A 25,586-nucleotide genomic window follows, 5' to 3' on the forward strand; every position below is an offset into this window, starting at 1 on the left:
GAAGATCCCCTAGAGTATGAAATGGCAACCCACTCGAGTATTCTTGCCTGAGAAATCCCATGGACTGAGGAGCCTGGTGCTGGGCTACAGTCCATGCGGTCACAAAGGGTCAGACACGACTGAGAACACACACGCACACATGACTATAATAGATTTCATTCTTATATTTTCTGTTTTCCTTCTTAGTCATTTATATCTCACAATTTTAAGAGAACCTATATATATAACTTTTCAACTTTAAAATGTTTTGGTGTTTTGGTTAATAATACAGAAGACTGGACTTCATATATTGGCAGATAATTAAAGTATTAAATGTGGAATGTTCACTTCTGCAATCTCTGCTGAGTGACATTCAACATCAAATGTCTCCCTGGCATTTAGAACTGGTACAGGATCTTGTCCCATCACTACCAAAAGGACACACAGTTGTCCACACTCCACATATTTAAGTTGTCTTAATAACAGAACAACCAGTTATTTAAAATGACAGCCATATTATCCAAATTATCTACTAGATATATTAATAACACTAATAATATTGTGGCCTAAATTTTTCTAATGAAAACTGATAAAATTCCAAAGCAAAATGAGCAGATAAATGGTAATAATATGTATTATAAAATTAACTAGAATATTTGGTTATTAAAAGGAAATCATTTATATTAAGTAGTGGTATCTTAGCCCATTGAAATTCCTTTTGCGGTCTAGAATGAGCTTTCCATGAAGATAAAAACATGTTAAATTGAAAAATCTTCATCAATAAATGAAGAAGGAAAGCTAGAAACCTTGTTTAAAGAATAAAGAAAGCACTGAATTATATGGCAGCTGTTTTGTTTACCTGAGGAGAAAACTATGCTGAAGCATACATTGAATCCAGTGATAGCCAAGATGTCATCCAAACTGCTGGCAGCTATTAATAAGGTTGGAATGCCTTTCTCAGTACCATATCCCTGTTCTTGCAAATGTAGCATGGAAGGGACAACAACAGCAGGAGAAACTGCACCAACTACAAAACTGAGAAAAAAATCTTTGAAAACCAATTTTAAAACATCCTTTTAATGAAACAGTGCTTTATAGTAAATTGTACAACCGATATATTAATCTTTATGATGATTTTGAAAGTAAAAATTCTGCTTTTGATTAAATGTCATTTAGCCGTGAAAAAAATTCCCCAGTGGCTCAGCAGTAAAGAATCTTCCTGCAATGCAGGAGACACAGAAGATGTGGGCTCGATCCCTGGGTCTGGAAGATACCCTGGAGGAGGAAATGGCCACCCACCCAGTATTCTTGCTGGGAAAATCCCACGGACAGAGGAGCCTGGCAGGCTATAGTCCACAGGGTCGCAAAGAGTTGGACATGACTGAGCACACACACTCATATATTCTTTAGCGCTGTTAAAATTTTACAGAAATTTTATTCAAGATGTTGGGTCAAGCACAAATTGCTGCCTCTACCTCCATCTCAAAAACATTTGAAATAAAGATATGAAAATAATAGGAAAGTCCATAAGCTAGCTAGAAAACAAAACGGGAATCCTCAGTGGACAAGAAACTAAGTGTATCCCAGGAAGATAAGAGACAGGTAGTTTAGGGTTGAAAAAGGAAACCATAAGCCAAAATGCATATAAGACTGCTATAGAAGATACGGTGTATTCTAAAAATGCCCCAAGCCCAGAAATGGCAGATGCTGGGAGTAGGAGAGACCTCTGAGGAAATGGAATTGTGATTATGTAGAGTACTGCTATTAGACTGGTCAGTAAGATGTAGTCTCTACACCACTTCTATCTTTCGAACAAGTCAGTAAGGAAGATATCTGTCCAAAAGAAGGAATAGTATGAGCACCTAAGTTACAAAGGCAAATGGGAAAATTTCTGGAGTGGCTGATGACACCGTGAGGAACGGAGAAATTCCTGCTCAGAATACTTTGTTGGAACATCCCATCTACAACCCTGCCTTCTCTCTTCCACTTTCACCTCCTCAATGCTGCAGTAACTATGTGGAGTGATGCATGTGGTCCCTACCAGAACCCGCTAGTCAGGCCAGTGCACACATTCCCCAACTGCTGCTTGCTGACTCCTAACCACTAACACCAGCAGCTTTGTGGGAGCACTGCTAACAGAAGCTTACCTACTAATGCTAAGGAGATGCACCACTTCCCCGTTCTGGACAGATCCTGCCAGTGACTGACTGATGTGAGGGTCTAACAGTTCAGTTGTTTTGCCTCTGGCTGTACAACTTCCCTGGTTTACAGACAAGATTTCCTGAGGGACTCAGGAAGAACCTAGAATGCTCTGAAAAAACGTATTTGCCTAATTCAGTGGTTCCTGAACTTTACTGCACATTGGAACCTACTTCCCCTCAAAAAAGTGATTAAAGAGAGTGCAAGAGAGAACAAGGAAGACAGAAGCCATCGTCTTCTTATGACCTAATCATAAAAGTAATATCCTATCACTTCTTCAGTATTCCATTGATTAGAAGCAAGTCAGTAAGTTCAGCCCACATTTAGGAAGAGGGTATTACACAAAGGTTTAAATATCAGAAAGCAGTGATATCTGAGAGTGATCTTACCATTTACCTGTGGATTTAAAAAAAAATGCTGATGCCTGGGTCACATTCTAAGACATTCTGATCTGATTTAGGATGGAGTTTGATCTGAATACTGGGATACTGTAAAGTCTTTTTAATTGTAAAAAATACATAATATAAAATTAACCTTCTTAGCTATTTTTAAGTGCACAGTTCAGTAGTGCTAATGATATTCACATTGTTGTATAACTTAGAACATTTTCATCTTGCAAAACTGAAACTCTATAACTGAACAGTACCCTTTCCCCTCTCACCCAAGCCCCTGACAACCACCATCCTATTTTCTGTTAAGATGATTTTGAAGACTCCAGATATACCAGTGGAATCATACAGTATTTGTTCTGAGTTACTTCACTCAACATAGTATCCTCAAGGTTTATCCATGCTGAAGAATGTGACAGGATTTTCTCTTTCATAGCTGAATGATATTCCTCTGTATGTGTGTGTGTATTTTCTTTATCCATTCATCTGTCCATGTATATTTGAGCTGCCTCTACCTCTTGGCTACTGTGAATTATGTTGCAATGAATGTGAGTGCGCAAATATCTCTTTGATATCCTACTTCCAGTTCTTTGGGATATATACTCAGAAGTCACATTGCTGGATTAAATGGTAGTTTTAAGTGTTTTGAGAAACCTCCAAACTATTTTCCATAGCAATGGTCCATTTTATATACCCAGTAGCATTGTATGAATATTCCAATTTCTCCATGTCTGTGTCAATGCTTGTTATTTTCTAGGTTTTTTTTTTTGTAAATAGCAACCATCCTAATGAGTATGAGGTGCTATTTCCTTGTGGCTTTTATTTGCCTTTCTCTAATGATTATAAATGTTGAGCACTTTCATATACTTATTGGCTATTTGTATATCTTCTTTGTAGAAATGTCTATGTAAGTTCTTTGCCCGTTATATAGTCAGGTTTTTAAAATTTGCTGAGTTTTAGGGTTTTTTTTTTAACGTATTCTGAATATTGATCTCTTCCCAGATATATGGTTTACAATTATTTTCTCCCATTCTGTGCGCTGCCTTTTCATTTTGTTTCCTTTGCATGCAAAAATTTTTAAGTTTCATGCAGTTCCATCTATTTTCACTTTTGTTGCCTGTGCTTTTAGTGTCACATCCAAGAAATCATTGCCAAATTCAATGTCATGAAGTTTTTACATATGGTATGCTAGATATAATATTCTTGGTTGGCTGGGGTTTTTTTCTTTTCTTTTTCTTTTTTTTTTTTTTTTAGCATTTTGAATATGTCATCCCATTCCCTTCTGGCTTGCAAGGTTTCCATTGAGAAATTCAAGTATTATCTTACAGGAGTTCTTGCTTTTCTTTCATTGTTTTTAATATTCTCACTTGCTGTGATTTTTGACAGCTTGAGTGTGTTTCTCAGTGTAGGTCTCTTTGGTTTTATTTTAATGGGAGTTTTTTGATCATTTTGAATTTGTATGTCCATTTCCTTCCTCAAATTTGAAAGTTTGGGGCTATTATTTCTTCAAATAGGCTTTCAAACCATTTATTTCTCTCTTCTCTTTCTGAAACTCCCATAATGTGTAATTGACCCATTAAATGGCATCCTACAAGTCCCTTAGGATCTCCTTACTCTCCTTGTTTTCATTTTGCTCCTCTGATTCTGTAATTTCAAATGACCTATCTTCAAGTCCACAGATTCTTTTTTCTGTCTGATTTAGTCTGCAGCTGATCTCCTATAGTCAATATCTCATTTAATTGTATTATTCTACAGGTCTAGAATTTATTTATTTATTTATTTATTTATTTATTTATTTTTTACAGCTTCTATATGTTTGTTGGTATTCTCACTTCGTTCATGCATTATTTTCCTGAATTCATTTAGATGTCTGTGACATCTTTGAGCTCACTGGGCATCTTTATGATAGTTATTCTGAATTCTTTGTTGAGTAACTGATACATTCTATTTGTTTAAGGCTGGTGTCTGGAGTTTTATTTTGTTCCTTTGATTGAGCCCTAATTCCCTGTTGCTTTGTATGTCTCGTAATCTTCTATTGAAATTTGGGTTTTGAAAAAACAGCCACCTCTCCTGGTCTTTGTGGACTTCATCACTCGGGAAAGACCTTCACCAATTAGCCCAGCTAAAGATTCTGGAAGTCTCTCAAAATTTTCTGGAATGTGCCTTCTCTGGGCTTTGCTGCATTATCTCCAGTTGGACTTTGGCCTTTTCCTACTCCAGAGTATCCCAAGGGTCTATTAGCAGTACTGCAATATTTCTGGACTATAGCAACGCACAGCACTTACCTTTGTTCTCAGTGGACCTCAGGCATCTAAAATGTGCCATTCTCTTTTCTGTCAGTGCTCCAAGTCAGATGAGACAGAAACTAGCCCCTTGGCAGCCTCTTAAAAAGCCAGAATGCAGAACAAATGTTCCAGCTTTTTCTTTTCCTCCTGAGGGAGAAGCCAAATGGTGGGTGTTTCCTCCTGACTGCCCCTTGCTGTGCAAGAGGGGCGTGGGGTATGATGGTTAAGTGCAATATGATGTTCTAATTGCTCCAATGTGCCTCTTCTTGGCCTTGTGCTTGCATGGAATGCTGTATCCTCTCAAGTGGTTTCTGGAGTTACATAAAGGTAATCTGGTCCTCACATTGTTAGGATAGTGTCTTCAGGTGGGAAAGTGAGGCTAGAGTTTCCTATTCTGCCATCTTCCCAACATCACTCCTCTAGCTCCCCAGGTGATTTTAATGGGTAGCAAAGTTTTGGAACCACTGACTTTTCCTACACTCCTATCTGGCTTTCTTTATTCAGAAGTTTCTACTGAGAACTCCCTTAATAAATAATCTGCATACTAATCTTAGTGAATTCTCTGGCAATCCTGTGGTTAGGACTCGGTGCTCTCTTTTGCTGTGGTGGCCTGTGTTCAATACCTGGTTGGAGAACTAAGATCCTGAAAGCCACATGGTACAACTTAAAAAAAAAAAAAAGACTTAATCTCAGTTTGATCTTCTAAGGAAACTTGCTTGGTAGCATGAGTGGCCTATTCTCTGCAAGAAGGCAATAGTCAACAGGTAAAATAATCACAAATTAATAGTAAGTTTCAACTTAAAAAATTAGTACCCATTAAATTATCACCAAATATTTGGGGAAAGTAAATACTTTGAATTGAGGCACCACATTCATTAAATGGAAAAATTTACACCTGAAGAAAGAGATATACTAAAAAGTGAACAACAAGAACGTGACTTCAGAATAACTATAAATATCCTGAGAATCATGAAAGTACACTGTATCTGTTCATAACATTTAACTATTATTCTTAGATATTAATTGTCAAAATTAAATAAATAAATAGGTGATATAGACATAACAGTAGAGTGACTGAAAAGGCTAGAGAACTAAGCAGAGAAAATTTTCCAGTGTGTACTGCAAAGGCAAATAGATGAAAAGTATAAAGAAAAATTTAATAGATATGGAGGAGGGAGTTACAAAAGGACAAAATAAAAGAACTGTGGAGAGATAAAAGATATATTCAAGACCTGGACAAAAAATAGATCTACAACCCTTTGATTGATTGAAAGAGTCCACTAAATATTGAGTAGATCAAAATTTTAAAAGAGTCATCTAAGGATACCAAAAAATTGTTAATTTAGTTAGAAAATGCCCTTATCTTTTAGAAATGCATACTGGGATCCACTGGAATGGGTAAGTGGAGGCAAAAATTAAATGGATTGAAAAATGAAAACAAGTTCAAGATATAGAGATAGTAATCACAGACTATTATTCTGAATAACTTGTACATGAAAACAAATAGATGGTAGATAATAATACATGGGACACAGGATCTAGGAAAATAGTGTTTGCTTGTTTTTGTTATAATATCTACATAAAATATTTTTCATATATATAAAATACATATGCTACACATAATACATACATATTATATATATGTGCACATACAGTGTACAAGGAAAGGGCCATTAATTAAAAAATAGAGATAGGGACTTTCCTGGTGGTCCAGTGGTTAGGAATCCATCTGCCAATGCAGGGGACAAGGGCTTGAATTCTGGTCTCAGAAGATCCCAAATGCCACAGAGCAACTAAGCCTGTGCAACACAACTACTAAGGCTGCGTGCCTCAACTACTGAAGCCCACACACCTAGAGCCTGTGTTCTGCAATAAGAGAAACCACAGCAATGAAGCCTGTGCACTACAGCTAGAGATTAGTCCCCAATCACTGTAACTTGAGACAGACTACACACAGCAAGGAAGACCCAGCAAAGCCAAAAAATAAAAATTTAAAAAACAGGGCTTCTCTGGTGGCTCGGTGGTAAAGAATCCATCTGCCAATGCAGGAGACATGGGTTTGATCCCTGGTCTGGAAGATCCCATATGCCACGGAGCAACTAAGCCCATGCACCATAACTACTGAGCCTGTGCTCGAGAGCCCGCCACAACTACTGAGCCCTTGTACCACAACTACTGAAGCCTGTTCGCCCTAGAGCCTGTGCTCAGCAACAAGAGAAGCCACCGCAATAAGAAGCCTGTGCACTGCAACTAGAGAGTAGCCTCTGTTCTCCACAACTAGAGAAAAACCCACACAGCAATGAAGATACAGCACAACCAAAAAAGATAAATAAAAAAACTGGAGATAGATTATAATATAGGAGAAAAAATAAAGTGATAAAGTGAATTATCTTAGCACTAAGCACTTAGGAACTATGAATATTTGTCAAGGATATAGTAGATTTAGGACATGGTTCTATTTCTGACCAACTGATTTCCAAGATTCTCTACTACAGTAAAAAGAACTTTAATGATAAACTTTTCTATACAATATTCTGAATATTTCAATAATTTTAAACTAAGCATTTTAACTGAATATTTTCATAGAGAAAAATGAGAAAAAGTTACCCCAACAGAAATCCCCACTGCCAGGGAAAATTCATAAGGAAGTGGGAAATAACAGCAGTTGAACAAGCCTCCATTAGACATGGACCCATAGACAATCTAAAACAAACTCGCTTCAAATTCTTCAAAGCCTGAAATATAAACATAGTCACACTTAGACAAGCGTGTAGTGGCTAATAAGAAAATTATTTTAAGCAAATATTGAATTATATAGTCTTTTCTGAGTGATAATCTTATTAAATTAAATCTCCCAGATATCCCATGTGCTTTAAATGCTAATACAGCTCATTTTATATGTCATCATATATTGGATTATAAACTATTTCATATTTTATAAAATGCTGTTCTATTTTAATTATTAAAAGGACTCAGTTTTCTGTGATTAAATAAATATTTCTACCTTCCTTAATCTTCTGAGTAAATAGTATAATGATAGTATTCTATAGATTTGTTTCCATCAGTTAACTTTTAGGGATGAATTGTGTGATTAGTGTCATAATTATAACATACCAAAGGAGAAAATCACATAAAAAAATGCATAATTAACTAAAAGGGAAAATTTCAAGTTTTCTCATTGGTTCAAATTTTTTACTGGATAATATAATAACTTATCACTATCTATAATTATTCATGCTCTTCAAATACTTTCACCAATCTTATATATTTGCCATGTTTGTTATATCCTGAATAGCTGTTATATTTATGAATATTCATCTTTAAAAAACTAATTTATGATTCCTTGATAGTAATATTTTAAGAAATATTTTAAAAGATTAGCTTTTATAAAAATATAAAGATAATCAGGAACATTGTTCTGTGGGAAAAATTCATGAAAGAATAATATTACTGAAATTCATAATCATTCTGAAGAAACAAAACAGAAGCAATAACCTTTTATGAGATGACCTTAGCCTCTGTTAACTGGAAAGTAAAGAGCTCTCCACAGAAAAGCCACAACTCCAAAATAATACAAATGTTGCATAAGGGACATCTATCTCTATGTAAATAATTAAAGACTATTACCAATAGAGATCTTACATCACAGTGATTTTTTTTCATATTAGTAATATGATCAGAAGTAGACACTAAGGCGCCAATATTTCTGCAAAATCTTTGTTCTTTGTCTTAGTTTTGCTCTACCTGAAACAACTATAAGAAAAATTCTGCCTATTTTTCTTTTCCATCAGCCTCTAATATTTAAAATAATCATATTCAAGGTATAATCGAAAATCTACCTGTGGATCGAGTCCAAGCCCAGCTCGCACTAGAATAACGGTAAGGGCAGTATTTCTTAAAATTGAAGACAGTTCATTACTAATATAGATGATATCACTGAGGAATGGAACATTCCTAATGATAAAACCAGCCAGTAACATCCCTTAGAAGAAAAAAAATAAACCATGTCTGATTCAGTTCACTTTTCCAAGACAGAAACAGAAATGTTTAATATCCCTTCTTCAAACACACTGTACTTCTCATTACTTTGGTGAAGGATAGGTTACATACAAGTAGAGGAGACAGCATAAATAAAGGAATGGAGGTAAGAAATGATATATCTCAATGGTGTGAAACAAGTAATTCAGTATTGATGGAACATTAAGGACTAGTTGGGAGTGGGGAATGGGCAGGAGGGGCCAGATCATGGAAAGCTTCCTTTACTCCCTACTTTCCCCTGTTTTGGCAGAATAAAGCATCGTTGGTAAGTTTTAGGCAGGAAGTGAGATGAGTGTTGCACTTTCTATGTGATGGTATTGGTAAATGAGATAGACATAAAACTAAGGAGGGACCAGAAAAAAGGCTCTGCCATAGTTCATAGAATGATTAGAAACTAATAGCCTGAGCTAGGACTAGAGTGGAAGCTTTGGAGAAGTGGAAAAGAGATCCAATAAATACTTGTGAGGTGCTGAAGGGTGTTATGAACACAGAAAGGGTGTTAGAGATAAGACGGAGTGATTACCTCTTTGGCGGTAACTAAATATTAGAATGTATTGAATACTTAGAAGATATAACACACTTCTAAAAGAAGTTTTTCTGCTAATTTTCCTCTTGTCTACCTGGAGAGTTACATAACAATGGTGATGAAGAAATAGGGTATAACACTGTTTAGGCAGATGATACACCAATGAATATACATAGTGGAGATGCCCAAGGAACTCACCCAAGAACTATTAAACATTTTGGTGCCCTAGTCACGATAGTATTTGAATCTTGTAATTGTATTTGAGGGCTTCCCAGGTGGCTCAGGGGTAAAGAATACACCTGCCAATCAGGAGACGCAGGTTCGATCCCTGGGTTGGGAAGATGCCCTGCAGTAGGAAATGGCAACCCACTCCAGTATTCTTGCCTGGGAAATCCCATGGACAGAGACTTGTGGGCTAAAGTCCATGGGATTGCCAAGGGTTGAACATGACTTAGTGACTAAACAACAACAAATTTTATTTGAATTAGGTTATCTATAGAAAAATTCAGTTTCTTTCAAATTTTTCCTTTTCTATAAAACATGTAAAAGTTAATTTAAAAATGTCCTATTAAATGATAAAGCAACAACAATCATATATTGAGCATATTTAAATTATTTAAAAATATATTTCAGGAAAAATCTGTGTATAGAGAATAAATACTTCTATAAGCAAGCTATATATACACATATATAGTAAGTACACATATAAAAAAGCTATATAGATCATATTACATTGAAACAGTTCTAAATTATATCTACTCTGACTAGAATATAGTCATAATTTACATGTAGTCAATGACAAATAAAAGCTAATTATTCACTTACCAAGGAGAGGAGGAAGTTCAGGCACTGTAGGTAGTCTAATGATTTCCAAAAGTTTCCCCCCAATAAAGGCACAATAAAAGATAACTAACAGTCCAAATAAACCTCCATTAGGAAGAACTTCAGGGCCTGAGAATGCCCAGGCTACACACCATATCATAAAAAGTATACCTCCTGAAATATAAAAAAGCACATATCGATATATCTATCTAGACATACATAATATACAATAAGACATGAATCACATATTACAAAGTCTTTGTCAACTTAAAAGAAGTATTTTTATTAAGAAATATTTTAAAACTATATGTGAATACTTTAAAGTGATAAACTTTCTCACATCATTTTTTTAAAATGTCATAGCAATATGATGAGGTTTACTTCATTTTATATTTTACAGTAGCTTTTTCGTAAGGAATAAGGTGATTGGTCATAATATGAATTCTCAAATTTATTGAAGCTCATAGTGGCAGGGTGCCACATTTTTTAATGGCAGCAAACTAAATATCTATATTGAATGGATAACTCAATTGGTGTTTGATACAAATTATTAAAGTGGATAATATGTGAGGTCTGATGGCTGGGCTCCCGTGGTGGCTCAGACAGTAAAGTAAAGAATCCACCTGCAATGCAGGAGACGCAGCTTTGATCCCTGGGTCCGGAAGATTCCCCTGGAGGAGGAAATGCTAATCCACTACAGTATTTTTGCCTGGAGAATCCCAAGGACAGAGGAGCCTGGTAGGCCACAGTCCATAGGGTCGCAAAGAGTCAGACACGTACACTGAAAGTTTTGCTCTCATGTATCCTTTCTTTTAGGCAGTTACTTGAGGATGTACACTAACAAAACCAGGAGGAAACCAGCAAAGGTGAAAGATTTTAATCTTGGAAACAGGGGACTGAAATCAGGAGAGCATTGAAAGCTCTAGAGTACAGTTTTCCACAGACTTAGAAAACAACCACAAAGGTGGAAGCAGAAAAATGAAGGTCTCTGGGAGGAAAGTCTCTAAGAATAAGGAGGAATTTTTTAAAGTTTACAAAACTATGGAACAAATCAGTGGTTGCCAGGGGATTCCAGAATGAAGGAGGAATGAATAAGCAGAGCACAGGAAAATTTTAGAGCACTGAAACTATTAGGTATGCATATCATTAAATACATATGTTAAAACCCAAACAATGTATAATATGAAGAGTTAGGGTTAGGGTTAGGGTTATAAGTCATGTGAAGGTAATGTACAGCATGGTGACTACAGTTAGTCACACTGTATTGCATTTTTGAAAACTGCTAAGAGAATAGATCTTAAAAGTTTTCATCCCAAGAAAAAATATTTAACCATGTATGACAGATGTATTGTGGTGATCAATTTGCAATATGTACAAATATCAAATCACTGTTATGCACCTGAAACTAATCTAATGTTATATGTTAAATGTACTTCAATTTTTAGACATTTTCAGAAAAATAAAAGCTGAGAGAATTAACTGCTAGAATAACTACACAACAAGAAATACTAAAGGAAGGTTTTTAGGCTGAAGGTAAAGAATACCACATGGAAGTTCAGATTGCCAGAAAGAAATGCAGAGAATCAGAGAATATGTGGAAAATATAAAGGATTGTTTTAACTTAGAAAAAGAAAAATACTTTTGCCTTTTTAAGCAAAAATAATACAAATGTAGAAGTAAAATATATGATAAATCTAGCACAAGAGCAGAAGTGCAGTTCAGTTCTGATCTCCTTTAGGATGGACAGGTTGCATCTCCTTGCAGTCCAACAGACTCTCAAGAGTCTTCTCCAACACCACAGTTCAAAAGCATCAATTCTTCAGCACTCAGCTTTCTTTATAGTCCCACTCTCACATCCATACATGACCACTGGAAAAACCATAGCCTTGACTAGACGGAACTTTGTTGACAAAGTAATGGCTCTGCTTTTTAATATGCTCTCTACATTGGTCATAATTTTCTTTCCAAGGAGTAAGTGTCTTTTAATTTCATGTCTGCAACCACCATCTGCACTAACTTTGGAGCCCCCCAAAAATAAAGTCAGCCACTGTTTCCACTGTTTCCCCATCTATTTCCCATGAAGTGATGGGACCAAATACCATGATCTTAGTTTTCTGAATGTTGAGCTTTAAGCCAACTTTTTCACTCTCCTCTTTCACTTTCATCAAGAGGCTCTTTAGTTCTTCTTCGCTTTCTGCCATAAGAGTGGTGTCATCTGCATATGTGTAGTTATTGATACCTCTCCTGGCAATCTTGATTCCAGCTTGTGCTTGTTCCAGTCCAGCATTTCTCAAGAAGAGGTGGCAAGAATACACAGAAGAACTGTACAAAAAAGATCTTCACGACCCAGATAATCACGATGGTGTGATCACTCACCTGGAGCCAGACATCCTGGAATGTGAAGTCAAGTGGGCCTTAGAAAGCATCAATACGAACAAAGCTAGTGGAGGTGATGGAATTCCAGTTGAGCTATTTCAAATCCTCAAAGGTAATGCTGTGAAAGTGCTGCACTCAGTATGCCAGCAAATTTGGAAAACTCAGCAGTGGCCACAGGACTGGAAGAGGTCAGTCTTCGTTCCAATCCCAAAGAAAGGCAATGCCAAAGAATGCTCAAACTACTGCACAATTGCACTCATCTCACATGCTAGTAAAGTAATGCTCAAAATTCTCCAAGCCAGGCTTCAGCAATACATGAACCGTGAACTTTCAGATGTTCAAGCTGGTTTTAGAAAAGGCAGAGGAACCAGAGATCAAATTGCCAATATCTGCTGGATCATCGAAAAAACAAGAGAGTTCCAGAAAAACATCTATTTCTGCTTTATTGACTATGCCAAAGCCTTTGACTGTGTGGATCACAATAAACGGTGGAAAATTCTGAAAGAGATGGGAATACCAGACCACCTGACCTGTCTCTTGAGAAACCTGTATGCAGGTCAGGAAGCAACAGTTAGAACTGGACATGGAACAACAGACTGGATCCAAATAGGAAAAGGAGTCCGTCAAGGCTGTATATTGTCACCCTGCTTATTTAACTTATATGCAGAGTACATCATGAGAAACGCTGGGCTGGAAGAAACACAAGCTGGAATCAAGATTGCCGGGAGGAATATCAATAACCTCAGATATGCGGATGACACCACCCTTATGGCAGAAAGTGAAGAAGAACTAAAGAGCCTCTTGATGAAGGTGAAAGAGGAGAGTGAAAAAGTTGGCTTAAAGCTCAACGTTCAGAAAACTAAGATCATGGCATCTGGTCCCATCACTTCATGGGAAATAGATGGGGAAACAGTGGAAACAGTGTCAGACTTTATTTTTTTGGGCTCCAAAATCACTGCTGATGGTGATTGCAGCCATGAAATTAAAAGACGCTTACTCCTTGGAAGGAAGGTTATGGCGAACCTAGATAGCATATTTAAAAGCAGAGAAATTACTTTGCCAACAAAAGTACATCTAGTCAAGGCTATGGTTTTTCCAGTGGTCATGTATGGATGTGAGAGTTGGACGGTGAAGAAAGCTGAGCGCCGCAGAATTGATGCTTTTGAACTGTGGTGTTGGAGAAGACTCTTGAGAGTACCTTGGACTGCAAGGAGATCCAACCAATCCATCCTAAAAGAGATCAATCCTGGGTGTTCATTGGAAGGTCTGATGTTGAAGCTGAAACTCTAATACTTTGGGCACCTCGTGCGAAGGGTTGACTCATTGGAAAAGACCTTAATGCTGGGTAGGATTGGGGGCGGGAGGAGAAGGGGACGACAGAGGATGAGATGGTTGGATGGCATCACTGACTCGATGGACATGGGTTTGGGTAGACTCCGGGAGTTGGTGATGGACAGAGATGTTCATCAGATGCTGATGAACTGACTCTGCATATAAGTTAAACAAGTAGGGTGACAATATACAGCCTTGATGTACTCCTTTTCCTATTTGGAACCAGTCTGCTGTTTCATGTCCAGTTCTAACTGTTGCTTCCTGACCTGCATACAGGTGTCTCAAGAGGCAGGTCAGGTGGTCTGGTATTCCCATCTCTTGAAGAATTTTCCACAGTTTATTGTGATCCACACAGTGAAATGCTTTGGCATAGTCAATAAAACAGAAATAGATGTTTTTCTGGAACTGGACGGAGGTTCGTGACACTGAACAGGAGACAAGGATCAAGACCATCCCCAAGAAAAAGAAATGCAAAAAAGCAAAATGGCTCTCTGAGGAGCCCTTACAAATAGCTGTGAAAAGAAGAGAAGTGAAAAGCAAAGGAGAAAAGGAAAGATATACCCATCTGAATACAGAGTTCCAAAGAATAGAAAGGAGAGATAAGAAAGCCTTCCTCAGCTATCAATGCAAAGAAATAAAGGAAAACAACAGAATGGGAAAGACTAGAGATCTCTTCAAGAAAATCAGAGATACCAAGGGAACATTTCATGCAAAGATGGGCTCAATAAAGGACAGAAATGGTATAGACCTAACAAAAGCAGAAGATATTAAGAAGAGGTGGCAAGAATACACAGAAGAACTGTACAAAAAAGATCTTCACGACCCAGATAATCATGATGGTGTGATCACTCACCTAGAGCCAGACATTCTGGAATGCGAAATCAAGTGGGCCTTAGGAAGTATCACTATGAACAAAACTAGTGGAGTTGATGGAATTCCAGTTGAGCTATCTCAAATCCTAAAAGATGATGCTGTGAAAGTGCAGCATTCAATATGTCAGCAATTTTGGAAAACTCAGCAGTGGCCACAGGACTGGAAAAGGTCAGTTTTCATTCCAATCCCAAAGAAAGGCAATGCCAAAGAATGCTCAAACTACCTCACAATTGCCCTCATCTCACATGCTAGTAAAGTAATGCTTAAAATTCTCCAAGCCAGGCTTCAGCAATACGTGAACCATGAACTTCCAGATGTTCAAGCTGGTTTTAGAAAAGGCAGAGGAACCACAGATCAAATTGCCAACATCTGCTGATCATTGAAAAAGCAAGAGAGTTCCAGAAAAACACCTATTTCTGCTTTATTGACTATGCCATAGAGCAGAAGTGGGATCAATAAAGTCATATTGTGCAAAGCTCTTTTATATTATCTTTATCTGAATGATGGCTTTCCAGTGCATGTATTCGTGTACATTCATGGAGCTGTGTACACTTCCAAGATCTGTGCACTTTCTGGTATGTTGACTATAATTCAGTAAAGTACCATTAACAAGAAAAAGTTTATGAGATGATAGAGAGTTTGGAAAAAACAAGAGTATGATACTGACAAATAGGTTAAGCGTTAGCACCTCCCAAAATTCTGGCTGTCATGGACAAAGCAGTTATAAACATTTGTGTGCAGGTTTTTGTGGGCAAAATGTTTCAGGCCATTTGTATAAAAAATACCAAGGAGAGTGACTGCTGAATCATATAGTTAGAGTATATTAAGTTTTGTAAAAAACTGCCAAACTGTCTTCCAAATTGGCTGCACCATTTTGTGTTCTTAGCAGTGATGAATGAGGGTTCCTGTAGTTCTGTCTCTTCACCAGCATCTGGTTTCAGTGTTTTGGGTTTCTGGCCATTCTAATGGATGTATAGTGGTATTTTATTGTTGTAATTTGCAATTCAGTAATGACATATGATGTTGGGAACATTATTATATGCTTATTTGCCATCTGTATATTTTCTTTAATGAGGTGCCTTTTAAGGTCTTTTGCCTATTTTTAATCAGGTTGTCTGTTTTCTTATTATTGAGTTTTAAAAGTTCTTGGTATATTTTATTACAAATAGTAAATGCTGGAGAGGCTGTGGAGAAAAGAAGACCCTCCTATACTGTTAGTGGGAATGCAAACTGGTACAGCCACTATGGAGAACAGTATGGAGGTTCCTTAAAAAACTAAAAACAGAGCTACCATACAATCCAGCAATCCCACTCCTAGGCATATATCTAGAGAAAACCATAACTGAAAAAATACATGCACGCCAATGTTCATTGCAGCACTATTTACAACAGCCAGGATATGGAAGCAACCTAAATGTCCATCAACAGAGGAATGGATAAAGAAGATGTAGTACATATACACAATGAAATATTATTCAGCCATAAAAGAGAATGAAATAATGCCATTTGCAGCAACATGGATGGGCCTAAAGAATAAGCCAGACAGAGAAAGACAAATATCATATGATATTACTTATATGTAGAATCTAAAAAAGTCTACAAATGAATTTATCTACAAAACAGAAAGAGGAGGGGATGGCAACCCACTCCAGTGTTCTTGCCTGGAGAGTCTCATGGACAGAGGAGCCTGGTGGGCTGCAGTCAGACACGACTGAAGAGACTTAGCACGCATGCAAGCACAAAAGAGAAAAGAGTTATAGATGTAGAAAATAAACTTATGGTTACTAGGGAGTAAGGGTGTGGGGAGGGATAAATTGTAAGATTAGGATTGATATACACATACTACTTTTAATATACATAAAATAAATAACTAATAAGGACCTACAGTGTAGCACAGGGAACTCTACTCAATACTCTATAATGGCCTATACAAGAAACCATTTTTTTTTTTTTTTTTAAGAAACCATTTTTAAAAGAGGGGATACATGTATATGTATAATAGATACACTCTGTTGTATATATGAAAACAGCAGAACATGGTAAATCAACTATAACCCAGTAAAAGTTAAAAAAATAAGTTCTTGGTATATTTTGTATAGTTATTTATCAGATGTGTTTTGTAAATATTTTTTTCCCAGTTTTGTGGCTTGTGTGCTCAATCTCTTGACATTGTTTTCACAGAGCAGAAGTTTTCAATGTTAAAGAAGTTCAACTTACCAATTATTCATGGATTTCCTGTTTTTCCTAAGTAATCACCATAACTAAGGTCATCTAGATTTTCTCCTATGTTACCTTCTATGAGTCTCATTGTTTTGCATTTTACATTTAGGTCTATGATCCACTTTGAGTTAATTTTTATCAAGGGCATAAGGTCTGATCTAGATTAATTTGTTTTGCATATGTATGTCCAATAATAGATCTACCATCAGATTATCTTTCTTCCACTGGGTTGCCTTTGCTGCTTTGTCAAATATCAGTTTACTATGTTTATGTGGATCTATTTCTGAGTCCTCTGTTCCATTAACATATGGACTTCATGTTAACCAAATCATACTGCCTTGATTACTTTAGGTTTATAGTAAGTCTTGTAAGTGAGTAGGGTCTGTTCTCCAATTTTTAATTTTTCTCCTTCAATACTGAGCTAGTTATTCTTGGTCTTTTGCATATCTATATAAATTTTAGAATAGCCTGTTGATATCCATGAAACAACATGTGGGAATTTTGATTGGAGTTGCACTGAATCTATAGATCAAGTTGAGATGAGCTAACATCTTAACAATATTGAGTCTTCCATGAGCATGGAAAATCTATACATTTAGTTTTTTCTTTAAATTCTTTCTTCAGAATTTTGCAGTTTTCCTCATGTAGCTATTATACATATTTTGTTAGATTTATATGAAGGCATTTCATTTTGGGGAGTACTAGTGTAAATGGTGGTATGTTTTTCACTTCAAATTCCATTTGTTCATTGTTGGTAATTAGGAAAAAAACCCTGAATTTTTCATATTAACCTTGTATCCTGCAATCTTATTACATTTGCTATTTAGTTGTTATAGGAGTTTTTTCCCCTTGATTCTTTGGATTTTCTACACAGACAATCATGGCATCTGTGAACAAAGGCTGTTTTATTTCTTTTTTCCCAATCTGTATGCCTTGAGTACGCTTGTAACGGTTTTCTTGTCTTACTGTGTTAGCTAGGACTTTCAATACAATATTGAAAAGGAGTGGTGAGAGGGTATTCTTTTCTTGTTCCTGATCTTACAGGGAAAGCTGTTTTCTCAAGATTAACTATGATGGCAACTGTAGATTTTTAGTCCATGTTCTTTGTCAAATTGAGGAAGTTCTCCTCTGTAATTTGCTGAAAGTTTTTATCATGAATGAATGCTGGATTTTGTCAAATGCTTTTCCCACATCTATTGATATGACCATGTGATTTTTCTTCTTTATCTTTTTGATGTGATGGATTACATTAAGTCATTTACAAATGTGAGCCAAACTTGCATACCTAGGATAAACCCCACATGGTTGTGAAGCATAATTCCTTTTACATGTTGTTGAGCTCTATTTGTTAATATAGAGAATTACGTCATTGAGAATTTCTGCATCTCTGTTCATCAACTGGTCTACAGTGTGTTTTTTTTTTTCTCCTATAATGTCTTTGGTTTTGGTAGGAGAGTACTGCTAGACTCATGAGTTGGCAAGCTTCCCTCTGCTTCTATATTCTGGAAAAGACTGTAGAAAATTGGTATAATTTCTTCTTTAAATGTTCAGCAGAATTCACCAGTGAAATCATCTGAGCCTGATACTTACTGTTTGGGGAGGTTATTAACTGTTGATTCAATTTCTTTAACTGATATAGTCTTATTCCAATTACCTATTTCTTCTTGTATGCATTTTGGCAAACGTGTCCTTCAAGGCACTGGTCCACTTTTTCTCAATTATCAGATTTGTGGACACAAAGTTGTCTGTAGTATTCCTTTATTAACCTTTCAATGCCCATAGGATCTATAGTGACGTTCCATCTCTCCGATATTAGTGATTGTGTTTTCTTTTTTCTTTGGAGGAGGAAATGGTATCCCACTCCAGTATTCTTGCCTGGAAAATCCCATGGATGGAGGAGCCTGGTAGGCTACAGTCCATGGGGTCGCAAAGAGTTGGACACGACTGAGTGACTTCACTCACTTTCTTTTTTTTTAGCCTAGTGAAAGGCAATCAATTTTACTGATCTTTTCAAAGAACAAGCTTTTTGTTTCATTGATTTTCTCTATTTCTTGTTTTCAATTGTATTGATACCTTCCTTAATTTTTATTATTTCTTTTCTTTTGCTTATCTTGAATTTATTTTGCTTCCTTTTCCACTTTCCTAAGCTGGAGGCTTGATTCTCTGGTAGCTCAGTGGTAAAGAACCTGCCTGCCAATGCAGGAGACACAGCATTTGATCCCTGGGTTGGGAAGATCCCCTGGAGAAGGAAATGGCAACCAACTCCAGTATTCCTGCCTGGGAAATCCCATGGACAAAGAAGCCTGATGGGTTACAATCCATGGGGTTGCAAAGAGTTGGACACGACTTAGCAACTAAACAGCAACAAGGTGGAAGCTTAGATGACAGATTTTTAGATTTTTCTTCTTTTCTAATATATGCATTAAATGCTATAGTTTTCCCTCTTAGCACTGTTTTCAGTGTATCCCACAAACTTTGGTAAGTTATAGCTTCATTGTAATTTAGCTCAAAATATTCAGAAATGTCTCATGAGGTTTCTTTTTTGACTCATGTTATTGGTTAATCTCCAAGTATTTGGGGATTTTCCATCTGCCTTTCTGTTAACAAATTATACTTTGAGTCTACAGTGGTCTGAGAGCATACATTGTATGATTTTTACCTTTTAAGTTTATTAAGGTGCATTGTATGTCCCAGAATGTGGGGCTTCTTGAGCCTCCCTATTCTGAGACACAACATTACTGAAATTAGGCCAACTAATAACTCTACAATAATCTCCAAGTACTCAAGTGAAAGGAAGAGTCACAGGTCTCTCATTTTAAATCAATAGTTAGAAATGATTAAGCTTAGAGAGAAAGGCACTTTGAAAGCCTAACCCATGAAGGCCCATGATGGGCCTCTTTTACCAATTAGCCAAGTTCTAAATGCAAAGGAAAGGTTCTTGAAGGAAATTAAAAGCGCTACTCCAGTAAACATGCCAATGATAAGGAAATTAAACAACCTTATTGCTTATATGGAGAAAGTTTTAGTGGTCTGGATAGAAGATGAAACCAGCCGTGTGTGTGTGTCTGTGCTCAGTCCTGTCAGACTCTTTGTGGTCCCATGGACTGTAGCCCGCCAGGCTCCTCTGTCCGTGGAATTTTCCAGGCAAGAATACTGCAGCAGGTTGCCATTTCCTACTCCAGGGGATCTTCCCGACTCAGGAATTGAAACTATGTCTCTCGTGCCTCCTGCATTGGCAGGCAGATTCTTTACCACTGTGCCACCTGGGAGCCCTCAAACCAGCCACAACATTCCCGAAAACCAAAACCTAATCTAGAGCAAGACCCTATCTCTTTCCAAGTCTATGAAACCTGAAAGAGATGAGAAAGCTGCAGAAGAAAATTTTGAAGCTTGTAGAGGTTGGGTCATGAGGTTTAAGGAAAGACACCATCTCCATCACATCAAAGTGCAAGGTAATGCTGATACAGAAGCTGCTGCAAGTTATGCAGACTATTGAGTTTAAATAATTAAATGACAATGACTAAATGAAACAACAGATTTACGGTGCAGATAAAACAGTCTTCTATTGGAAGAAGACACCATCTAGTACTTTCATGGTTAGAGAGGAGAAGTCAATACCTGGCTTCAAAGGACAGTACTAACTTAAGGGCTAATGCAGCTGGTGACCTTAAGTTGAAGCCAATTTTCATTTATCACTCCAAAAGTCCTAGGGCCCTTAAGAATGATGCTAAATCTAATCTGGAACAACAAGGCCTGGATGACAGCACATTTGTTTACAACATTTTTTTGTTTACTCAACATTTTAAGCCCACTGTTAAGACCAACTGCTCAGAAAATATTTCAAAATATTACTGCCCATTGACAATACAAATGGTCACCCAAGAGCTCGGTTGGAGATACAATGTTTTCATGTCTGCTAACACAACATCCATTCTGCAGCTCATGTATCAAGGAGTAATTTCTCTTTTCAAGTCTTCTTATTTAAGAAACATTTTATTGATGCCATTGATAGTGATTTCTCTGATGGATCTGGGCAAAGTAAATTGAAAAGCTTCTACTCCTAAAAAGGATTCACCATTCTAGATACCATTAAGAACATTCATGATTCACTGGAAAAGGTCAACATATTAACATTCACAGGAGTTTGGAAGAAGTTGATTATAGCTTTAAATGGATGACTTTGAGGGGTTCAAGACTTTAGTGGGGAAAGGAACTGCAGATGTGGTGGAAATAGCAAGAGAGCTAGAAGTGGAGCCTGAAGATGTGAAGGAATTGCTACAATTTCCTGATAAAACTTGAACAGATGAGGAGTTGCTCCTTATGAATGAGCAAAAAAAAAAGAAGCGGGGGGCGGGTTCTTAAGATGGAAACTACTCCTGGTGAAGATGCTGTGAATACTACTTTCATACATCTGAGTTTCTGACCTATATCATTTCCTTCTCCTGAAAAACTTTTAAAACTTTTGCAAGGCAGGTATACTGGCAACAAATTCTCTCAATTTTGTTAATCTGAGAAAGCCTTTATTTCTCTTTCACTTTTGAAGGATAATTTCATAGAATACAGTTGGGGTGTGTGTGTGCATTTTGTCTCAACACTTTAAATATTTCACTCTCTTTTTGCTTGCATAGTTTCTGAGAATAAACTGGATGTAACTTTTATCTTTGTTTCTCTATAGGTAAGGTGTTTTTTCCTCTAGCTTCTTTCAAGATGTTTTCTTTATCTTTGACTTTCTCCAGTTTGAGTATACTATACAGTTAAGTATAGTTTTTGAAGCTTTAAAAATAATTTATTCTGCTTCATGTACTCAAGCTTCCTGGATCTGTGGTTTGCTATTTGACATTAATTTGGAGGAAATTCTCAGTCATTATTACTTCAAATATCTCTTCTGTTGTTTTCTTTCTGGTATTCCTATTACCCATATGTCACAACTTTTGTAGTTGTCCCATCGTTCTTAGATATTTGCATTTTTTTCCCCAATTTTTTCTCTGCTTACCAGTTTTGAAAGTTTCTACTGAAAAATCCCGAAGCTCACGGATTCTTTCCTCAGCTGTGTATAATCTCCTAATGAACCCATCAAATGCATTCATTTCTGTTAGTGTTTTTAGTTTCTAGCATTTCTGTTTTGATTCTTAGAATTTCCATCTCTCTGTTTGTATTACCCATCTTTTCTTACATGTTGTCTACCTTTCCATTGCAGCCCTTAGTGTATCAGTCAGAGTTGTTTTAAATTCATGGTCTGATAATGCCAACACTCTTAGCATATCTGGGTCTCGTTCTGATGCTTTCTCTGTCTCTTCAAACTGTGTTCTGTGCTTTTTAATACTTGCTATATATTTTTGTTCAAAGGGGAACATGATGTCCTGTATAAAAGGACCTGTGGTAACGTGGTGGTAAGTTGTAGAGGGAGAAGAAGAATTCTCTAGTCCTATGATTAGGCCTCAGTCTTTTAGTGAGCCTGTGCCTCCTGGGCTAGAAATTTCACAAGTGCTCCTCAGGGTTTCTTTTTCTTTTCTTTTCTCATCCCCTTAGGTTGTATGGGATGGCTAGAAAGGGCTGCAGTTGGGTATTTTTCTTCTCAGGTGGTTAGGCTAATAAAAGTCCCTAGAGGTTATATTCTGATAAAATAATTTCTCTGAGGGCAGTTCTTGTTAAGCACAGAATGCTATGTTGCTGAAAGTAGTTACCTTTTCTCTCCCTTTGACAGAAAGCTCTTGGAGGTAAAATTCACATGAAAATATCCTCCCAGCACCACAACTGGGCTATCCTTGGAGTCGTTAACTCTCAGAGGTGCCCACATTGAGCCTCCAGTTAATTTGTTAATTACGTTTTAGGTTTTCCTACCCTCAGCTAGAAAGGTTTCTGCTCTGTTAAATTATGATTCTCTGTATCAACCTCAGATCAGTTCAGTTCAGTTGCTCAGTCATGTCTGACTCTTTGTGACCCCATGGACGGCACCCCAGGCCTCCCTGTCCATCGCCAACTCCCAGAACTTACTCAAACGCATGTCCATTGAGTCGGTGATGCCATCCAGCCATTTCATCTGTCATCCCTTCTCCTCCCACCTTTAATCTTTGCCAGCATCAGGGTCTTTTCCAATGAGTCAGCTCTTTGTATCAGGTGGCCAAAGTATTGGAGTTTCAGCTTCAACATCAGTCCTTCCAATGAATATTAAGGACTGATTTCCTTTAGAATGGACTGGTTGGATCTCCTTGCAGTCCAACGGACTCTCAAGAGTCTTCTCCAACACCACAGTTCAAAAGCATCACTTCTTCAATGCTCAGCTTTCTTTACAGTCTGACTCTCACAACCATACATGACTACTGGAAAAACCATACTTTTGACTAGACGGACCTTTGTTGGCAAAGTAACATCTCTGCTTTTTAATATGCTCTCTACATTGGTCATAACTTTTCTTTCAAGGAGTAAGCGTCTTTTAATTTCATGACTGCAGTCACCATCTGCACTGACTTTGGAGCTCAAGAAAATAAAGTCTGACACTGTTTCCACTGTTTCCCCATCTATTTGCCATGAAGTGATGGGACCAGATGCCATGATCTTAGTTTCCTGAACGTTGAGCTTTAAGCCAACTTTTTCACTCTCCTCTTTCACTTTCATCAAGAGGCTCTTTAGTTCTTTTTCACTTTCTGCCATAAGGGTGGTGTCATCCGCATATCTGAGGTTATTGATATTTCTCTTGGCAATCTTGATTCCAGCTTGTGCTTCCTCCAACCCAGCATTTCTCATGATGTACTCTGCATATAAGTCAAATAAGCAGGGTGACAATATACAGCCTTGACGTACTCCTTTTCCTATTTGGAACCAGTCTGTTGTTCCATGTCCAGTTCTAACTGTTGCTTCCTGATCTGCACACAGATTTCTCAAGAGGCAGGTCAGGTGGTCTGGTATTTCCATCTCTTTCAGAATTTTCCAGTTTGTTGTGGTCCACACAGTTAAAGGCTTTGGCATAGTCAATAAAGCAGATATAGATGTTTTTCTGGAACTCTCTTGCTTTTTCAATGATCCAATTTGATCTCTGGTTCCTCTGCCTTTTCTAAATCCAGCTTGAACATCTGGAAGTTCACGGTTCACATAGTGTTGAAGCCTGGCTTGGAGAATTTTGAGCATTACTTTGCTAGTGTGTGAGATGAGTGCAATTGTGAGGTAGTTTGAACATTCTTTGGCATTGCCTTTCTTTGGGACTGGGATGAAAACTGACCTTTTCCAGTCCTGTGGCCACTGCTGAGTTTACCAAATTTGGGTGCAGCACTTTCACAGCATCATCTTTTAGGCTTTGAAATAGTTCAACTGGAATTCCATCACTTCCTCTAGCTTTGTTCATAGTGATGCTTCCTAAGGCCCACTTGACTTCACATTCCAGGATGTCTGGCTCTAGGTTGGTGATCACATCATCGTTATTATCTGGGTCGTGAAGATCTTTTTTGTACAGTTCTTCTGTGTATTCTTGCCACCTCTTCTTAATATTTTTTGCTTCTGTAGGTCCATACCATTTCTGTCCTTTATCGAGCCCATCTTTGCATGAAATTTTCCCTTGGTATCTCTAATTTTCTTGAAGAGATCTCCAGACTTTCCCATTTTATTGTTTTCCTCTATTTCTTTGCACTGATCACTGAGGAAGGCTTTCTTCCCTCTCCTTGCTATTCTTTGAGATGCTGCATTCAAATGGGTATATCTTTCATTTTCTCCTTTACCTTTTGCTTCTCTTCTATTCACAGCTATTTATAAGGCCTCCTCAGACAACCATTTTGCCTTTTTGCATTTCTTTTCTTTAGGGATGGTCTTCATCCCTGCCTCCTGCACAATGTCACGAACCTCTGTCCATAGTTCATCAGGCACTCTGTCTATCATCAGATGTAATCCCTTGAATCTATTTCTCACTTCCACTGTATAATCATAAGGGATTTGATTTGGGTCATACCTGAATGGTTCAGTGGTTTTCCCTACTTTCTTCAATTTAAGTCTGAATTTGGCAATAAGCAGTTCATGATCTGAGCCACAGTCTGCTCCTGGTCTTGTTTTTGCTGACTGTGTAGAACTTCTCCATCTTTGGCTGCAAAGAATATAATCAGTCTGATTTCGGTATTGACCATCTGGTGATGTCCATGTGTAGAGTCTTCTCTTGTGTTGTTGGAAGAGGGTGTTTGCTATGACCAGTGGGTTCTCTTGGCAAAACTCTGTTAGCCTTTGCCCTGTTTCATTCTGTACTCCAAGGCAAAATTTGCCTCTTACTCCAGGTAATTCTTGACTTCGTACCTTTGCATTCCAGTCTCCTATAATGAAAAGGACATCTTTTTTGGGTGTTAGTTCTAGAAAGTCTTGGAGGTCTTCATAGAACCGTTCAGCTTCAGCTTCTTCAGCATTACTGGTTGGGACATAGACTTGGATTACTCTGACATTGAATGGTTTGCCTTGGAGACGAACAGAGATCATTCTGTTGTTTTTGAAATGCATCCAAGTACTGCATTTCAGACTCTTTTGTTGACTATGATGAGTACTCCATTTCTTCTAAGGTATTCTTGCCCACAGTAG

The 25,586-nt window shown here is 37.3% G+C and overlaps 1 protein-coding gene and 1 long non-coding RNA gene across 51 annotated transcripts in view; both read right to left on the reverse strand.

The window, feature by feature from the left end:
* Window positions 1–25,586, reverse strand: part of SLC9B1 (solute carrier family 9 member B1) — a 71,012-nt gene that overhangs the window by 11,824 nt on the left and 33,602 nt on the right. For all 50 annotated transcript variants that reach the window (XM_081483552.1, XM_081483275.1, XM_081483591.1 and 47 more), the window contains 4 exons: window positions 10,242–10,412; window positions 8,692–8,834; window positions 7,460–7,587; window positions 839–1,014 (listed from right to left, as the gene is read on the reverse strand). In XM_081483552.1, coding sequence (XP_081339678.1) covers window positions 839–1,014; window positions 7,460–7,587; window positions 8,692–8,834; window positions 10,242–10,412 — 618 coding nt within the window. The remainder of the gene's footprint in view (window positions 1–838; window positions 1,015–7,459; window positions 7,588–8,691; window positions 8,835–10,241; window positions 10,413–25,586) is intronic.
* Window positions 19,087–24,663, reverse strand: LOC145503763 (uncharacterized). Its single transcript, XR_014051732.1, has 2 exons — window positions 20,303–24,663; window positions 19,087–19,225 (listed from the first exon to the last, which is right to left on the reverse strand). It is a non-coding gene; the product is annotated as an uncharacterized LOC145503763 (long non-coding RNA).

This window comes from Giraffa tippelskirchi, chromosome 1 (genome assembly GCF_054371585.1).
Source record: "Giraffa tippelskirchi isolate mGirTip1 chromosome 1, T2T-mGirTip1v1.2.pri, whole genome shotgun sequence".
Classification (NCBI taxonomy): Eukaryota; Metazoa; Chordata; class Mammalia; order Artiodactyla; family Giraffidae; genus Giraffa; species Giraffa tippelskirchi.